The 6,443-nt window shown below is 43.8% G+C and overlaps 1 protein-coding gene across 1 annotated transcript in view; it reads right to left on the bottom strand.

Annotated features, from left to right (window-relative positions):
* Window positions 1-2,836: 2,836 nt before the first annotated feature.
* CATSPER3 (cation channel sperm associated 3) overlaps window positions 2,837-6,443 on the bottom strand; it is a 21,765-nt gene continuing 18,158 nt past the window's right edge. The window contains exons 4-5 of the mRNA XM_024205841.2: window positions 4,667-4,824; window positions 2,837-2,939 (exon numbers count right to left, since the gene is read on the bottom strand). Of these exons, the coding sequence (XP_024061609.1) occupies window positions 2,837-2,939; window positions 4,667-4,824 (261 nt within the window). The remainder of the gene's footprint in view (window positions 2,940-4,666; window positions 4,825-6,443) is intronic.

Here is a 6,443-nt window from a genome sequence, read left to right as displayed (position 1 = left end):
GGCATTTAGGAAGCTGATGTACAAAAGACAATATGTGCACATGTAACCCCGACAGACCCTGGTTGTTGGCGGGCGGAATTGAACATGGGACCTCTGGAGCTAAATGCATGAGCCTCTACTGCATGAACTAAAAGCCACATGGCCCTTAGCTAAGGCTGTAGCAGACTCATTAATCTGTCAGTGGTCTCAGTGCCACTAGAGGGCACAGAACACCACACCCCAGAGGTGTGTGGGTTACACATACTCACATATAAAGAGTAGTATGCCAGCTTTGGTGAGAGTTAGGCAGATGAACATCTAGACTCTAGTAGTGGAGATGCTTGGGAGACACAGAGGCACAGAATAACAAGTCTGGTACATTGTACTCAAGAAATAAATGTGCAGCATGCAGCTGGAGAGAGATCTCTATTAAAAAAAAATCATTCCCCCCCTCTCTGTGAGAAAGTGTCAATAATTTTGCTTTATGAGCCCAGTTTTTTCACAAGCTCTAAACCCTAGAATTAGATACTGTATGCGTCTGTTTCTAATTTATTTTAGTACTGAAAGCCATTGAGTGATCCAGAATAGCCACTTGCTATTAAAGAGGCCATTTCTCAAGTGATTCTTCCAGTAATATTATACATCTATTGACTACATATAATCATAAAGTACTTCACAGCTGTAATATAAAAATTATACAGGATTCAGAAAACTCAGCACCAAATGCTATACTTTTTTTTTTTTTTTTTTTGGTAGTAGATTCAATCCACGTAACTCTAGTTCTCAAAATACTTCAACAGCTGAAGACTTTTCCAGTCAACAGTGTCGGATGTGTTTTCTTGCTGCTTCTCAGCGGTCTGGCAAAGATCAAGCATGGTATTGGCTTAACATTGGATACCTCTTCTACATGAAAATGGACAAGATCTGGGAAGGACAGGCTTCTCCATCTCTAAGCCACTAAACAGCCAAATGTAGCATTGCCACATTGAGGTTTTCTTGAATCTCTTTCAAGGGTAGCATTGCCTCTGGAGTGCTGAGAAACCACATTACAACAATTAGTCATCTCCTCCAGCTCTCTCTTTTGCACTTACCTGTGTGGGTCATTTTCTTTTATGGATGCAGCAAGTGCCTGGCTGAATATGGGATAGACTCCAGCACATGCATTATATCATGTTATGGATGTTCAGTTAGTTTTTCTGACAGTCTTAAGGTTCTTTTCTAGGATCGACAGACACACCTAAGAAAGCGTATGATCTTTAAATCCCTCCTTGTAAATGTCCTATTCTGAGGTTTTAAGCTGTGTTCAGACAGGATTTGAGTATAATAAAATATGAGTAGAGTAGAATTCTAATTATGCAGCACCCCAAACAACATTTCTGTCTCTAATCAACTCCCAACTTGTCTCCCTCTGACACCGATTTCTGAGGTTACCGGTTTCTGATCATCTGAATTTTTGTTTACCCAAACTTATTTGGTGTCACTACAGCAGTTTGGCTAATCAGGTTTCTCCTGCACAGCCTGGCGCTGCCTTCTTCCCAAAAGAAATGGGGAAAACTAAACTGTACTCTTAGGCCATGAACTGCCTTCACCGTGGGCACGTGAGAGTGTGCAGATCCAGGATAATGTAACTGGCTCCAGGTTAGCAATCCTTCATAGTGGAAGTGCGTCTAGAGCACAAGTAGTAGAATCTAGAATCTCTGAGATCTGTTCCTAGCTCAGCCACTGTGCAGCCTTGAGCAAGTTGTGATGGCTGTGTCTATAGTAGCTAGTGTAGATCAACGGCTAGCAGGCATTTTTACGACCACTTCATTTAACCCTGTCTATGTGAGATGGTGCTAAAACGCCACCGGCTGATCACCACACATGCTCCCACGATCACTGCTGCAGGTGGAACTGCACCAGTGGCTTTGCAAAAGTGTGAAAAATGTTATCACAGCCAAAGGCCAACTTTTCAGTCAACCACCTTACACTTACCTGTATAAGTACAAAGTGCACGGCATTGAGAAACAGCTACATCGCTCTCTTCAGATAGTCAAGAGTTAATGCAGAGCACAGCGGGTGTGTTTGTTTAAAAAACTCCAGAGGGCCAAATCCAAACAGGTTCAGCCAATATTCTAACGGGAGTCCTATCACTAAAATGAACTGCTACATTTAGAGAGATTATGGACAATTTCTTTAGTATGTTTCAAATGCCTCTTGTTTAGCGTAGTCCCTACGTTAGCTCACGAATACTTTGAATTCTAAGGGCAAGAAGGATGATCTGGCAGTTAAAACACTGGACTAGGAGTCAAGAGAATGGGGATCTAATCTCAGGTTTGCCACAAACTTTCCCGAAAGCCTCAGGCCCTTAAATCTCTCTGCCTGTCAGCTTCCCCATCTGTCAAATGGAAATGCACAATAGTATCTAAATCAATCAATATTTATAAGGCATGTTGAGGTCCTTAAATAAATAAATAATAATAATACTCAGTTCTTATCTAGTGCTTTTCATCAGTAGATCTCAAAGCGCTTTACAAAGCAGGTTAGTATCATAATCTCCATTTTACAGATGGGGAAGCCGAGGCATGGAGCAGTGACGTGACTTGCCTTAGGTTACCCAGCAGGCTAGTCACAGAGTTGAGAATAAAACTCAGGTCTTCTGAATCCCAGGCAAACATTCTATCCATTAGTTCACACTGCCTCTTATCAAAGGTACTGCATGAGTGTGCAGTATTATTATAAGGAGACACTCTATAGTAAGTTATCAAAGGGGGAAGTAAATCTCCTCTGAGTTATTTTTATTTATGTATATTTATGCTCGGTTTTTAAACAATGTTTTTTACAATGGCAAAGCATCACATTTTCTACACTAGAACATTTAACTCTTCATATCTTTCTCAGGGGGCAGCACGGATTTTTCTCTTACATCTTCCAAGATGCTGTTCAACGTGCCAACTAGTTCATAATAGAGTTCTTGTAACCTACAGGGAGAAAACAAGCGCATGGCTGAAATAATATCAGATTATGATTTCAGTGCGTTCAAATGTAATGGAAAATGTGAAGAGCCAAGTGAAAAACGTATACGTAGAACTATCATCTCTTCAACTAATCTGACCTTTCACTGTTCATTTAACAAGATAAAAAGAACAAGGAACGATAACTGGATAATCAGTTGAGGGTGGTTACGTGCATAACAACGAAGAAAGATTTTTTACTCCATCGCCAAAGAAATCCAAATCTTCCTGTAGTAACAGATGACAAATCAGGTCCCATTATACAGTCAAATTTTTCTGGGTTTTAGCATTATTTTGTGTGTTCATTCTCTTTTCATCCTCCCTAATAGAGGCCTCTGCACTCGCTGGGTACTGAGTATTCCCATTTCCTACTCCTTCCATCCCACACAGGACCGCATCATGATAGCTTTCCCATCAATGAAAGAGTAGTGTAGGACAACAGTTCCCTCCAAGATCTCATCATTAGCATTGCATGCCTTCACCATGGGGCATCTGGGGTACTCCTCTCTTTCCTTACACTCTTTCCTGGGGTGGAGGGCAGGGAGCTGGTGGGAGAGCCTGTAAATGTATTGGCCAGTGTGTACATGTACCGCTGTCCTCTACTGACTGGAATGTCAAATCTGCTCAAGGGTTTGGGATCGCTTTGTGGCTGTCTCATAAAGAGGGCTACTTAATGATACTCTCATCTCCTAGCTTCTCCTTTAGCTCAAGTAGTTTTGGAGCAAAAGCTCCTGAATTCCAGGCCCTATGCTCCATATGTGTGTAGCCAAAGACCATAATACCTGAATGTACAGACATGGCTTTGTTACCGGAGTGCCTTTGCAGAGCTCCCAGACTCAAATATGAAGGACCAAGGTTAGGAACCAAACTCAGCTCCCTAGCATGGCAAAGCATTGTGCCCGGGTCAGAAGGCATTCTGTTGTAATAACTTACTACCAGAAATAAGTATCAGCGCTCTACGTACTATTTGCATAGACAGGGGCGGCTCTATGGTTTTTGCCGCCCCAAGCACGGCAGTCAGGCGGCTTTCGGCAGCACGCCTGCGGGCGGTCCGCTGGTAACGTGGATTCGGCGGCATGCCTACGGGAGGTCCGCCGGTGCTGTGCCTTCAGCGTCCCCGCCGCCGAATTACCACCAAAGCCACGGGACCGGCAAACCTCCCGCAGGCATGCCGCCGAAGGCAGCCTGACGGCCGCCCTCACAGCAACCAGCAGGCGGCCCCCCACGGCTTGCCACCCCAGGCACATGTTTGCTGCGCTGGTGCCTGGAGCCGCCCCTGTGCATAGAACAGAGAAGCACCATCATCTGCAGCAGACCTCAGAACCTAGAGCAAGAGATCTGCAAATGTGAGGGGAAGGTCAGTGCTACCAAAGTGCCATTCCATGACCCAGATTTAACCATCCATGGAATATCCAAGACTGCTGGACTTTAGCAACAGCCTATCAAACTTTCTGTAAGCTTTGGCCTGCAAACACTGACCATCAGCTTCAGTAAGATCCAATGTCTTTAACTGTGCCCTCACAGTCCATTCAGAGATCTTTCACCCAAGGAGACTAATTGGTCACAGACTCTCCAGTAACAATGCCAAAGGGATGGCCAGTATTTAATCCAAAGAAAGAAAACAACAACTCAAATGCACATTTTTAAGATTTCTAGCATCTTGGTCTCTGTTTCTTTACACCTACGTTACCTACCTATAAACTGTGTTATCTTGAAGATCGAGGGATGTCAAATAAAGATCAATAAATGGGATACTGGCACAAAAATCTTCTAAGACCATAGGATCAGAATGATGTAATGTCTTTTTAAAGTCCTCCACCAATTCACTGAAGGTTTTATATTCACTGGTTTTCTAATGTGAAAAAATATCCCAGGGAAACACATTATCAAAACAGAATGGGGGTTTTATACAGGGATTTTTGTTCTCCAGGTATCTTAAGGGAGCTTTACGAAAGATGATAGCAGTGCAGGGACCATGGAGACAGGTGGAGCCTTAGGCCTCAACAATAACTTACCCAGAGCTTTCAACCCTGACCTCCAGTTTTGCACACCCAGCTTTGCACACACAGCCAGTTGCTCTGGCAACATGCATGAGGAGTGCCTGGTTTCATGAGCATTGAAAAGGGGTGTTCAAAACTGGAAGAGGGGCTGGAAATTTGGCCATATAACTTTTGTTTTTAAAACACAGTGGGTATGTCTAAGTTGCAGTTTGGAGCAAGCCTCCCAGCCCAAGTAGACAGGGTAGCATTAGCTCGGCTTGAGTGAACGCGCTAAAAACAGCAGTGTGAATGTTGCCACCCAAGCTCAGACTGACCTGACCCCCTGAGTCTGAGCCTCTGCCAGTGCAGCAACAAGCACACAGCTATTTGTAGCATGCTAGCCTCAAGCGGAGCTCCCAGCTGCCGTGTAGACATACCCAGAGAGAACATCGGCCAGGATGCCAAAGTTACTTCTTTTCAGAAGTGTCATAGGATCTTTGTCTTGCACATGAACAACTACCAGATCTGGCAGAGGGGCTGGCAGTTCAGGGTCTCATCCAAAGAGATTGTTCCTATAATAGTTTACATCACCAGTGGATGGAACTGAAATCATTAACCTTAAATCAGTCATTTGAATCAGAACTTGAATCAATGACTTTATAGCCAAAAGGTTAGAGCACCAGCAACTGAGCCATACTGAGCTGTTTATGTAACCCACACACCTCCTGGGTGTGGTGTTCTGTCCCATCTAGTAGCACCGAGACCACGAGAAAGAGAGAGATGAGGTCCCAGGTTCGATCCCGCCCACCGATGCCCAGGGTCTGTCAGCATTGCATTTAAATTATATCTGATAATAATGAGAATGAACAGAAGGGATGGCAGGGGACAGGCAGTCAGATTATTCCAATCATCTACACTGAAGTAGCAGTACACCTCTACCTCGATATAACGCTGTCCTCGGGAGTCTAAAAATCTTACCGTGTTATATCGAACTTGCTTTGATCCACCAGAGTGCGCAGCCCCCGCCCTCCCCTCGGAGCACTGCTTTACTGCGTTATATCCGAATTTGTGTTATATCGGGTCGCATTATATCGAGGTAGCGGTGTATTTACAATTATATCAAATCAGCTTCATTTTCAAAAATTGTCAGAGTAAAAAAATCAAAATTATCCATTACATGAATTTCACGTTCACAAAAACAGACTTTAGATAAATGTAATGGTCAGAGTGTTAGACATGGAAAATGATATTCCCACTTAAAGAACTGGAAGAAAGCTGATTTTGAGTAAGGGCTTGTCTACACTGCCCCATAGTTCAGATTATGGGAATGTGAATAGCAGTGCACACCAGAGTGCTGCACTGTACTTCCCCCGGGGGACACACCACAAACTAAAAGGTTCCTAGTTCGCGGAAAAGTAGTCCTCTTCAAACAGGACTACACTAATGCAAACTAGGAACCTTCAAGTTCGCACCCACAGCACCCACATGAGGG

The sequence above is a fragment of the Terrapene carolina genome, unplaced genomic scaffold (assembly GCF_002925995.2).
Source record: "Terrapene carolina triunguis isolate 2854851 unplaced genomic scaffold, T_m_triunguis-2.0 Scaffold629, whole genome shotgun sequence".
Lineage (NCBI taxonomy): Eukaryota > Metazoa > Chordata > Testudines > Emydidae > Terrapene > Terrapene triunguis.
This window is presented reverse-complemented; position numbering and strand designations above follow the sequence as displayed.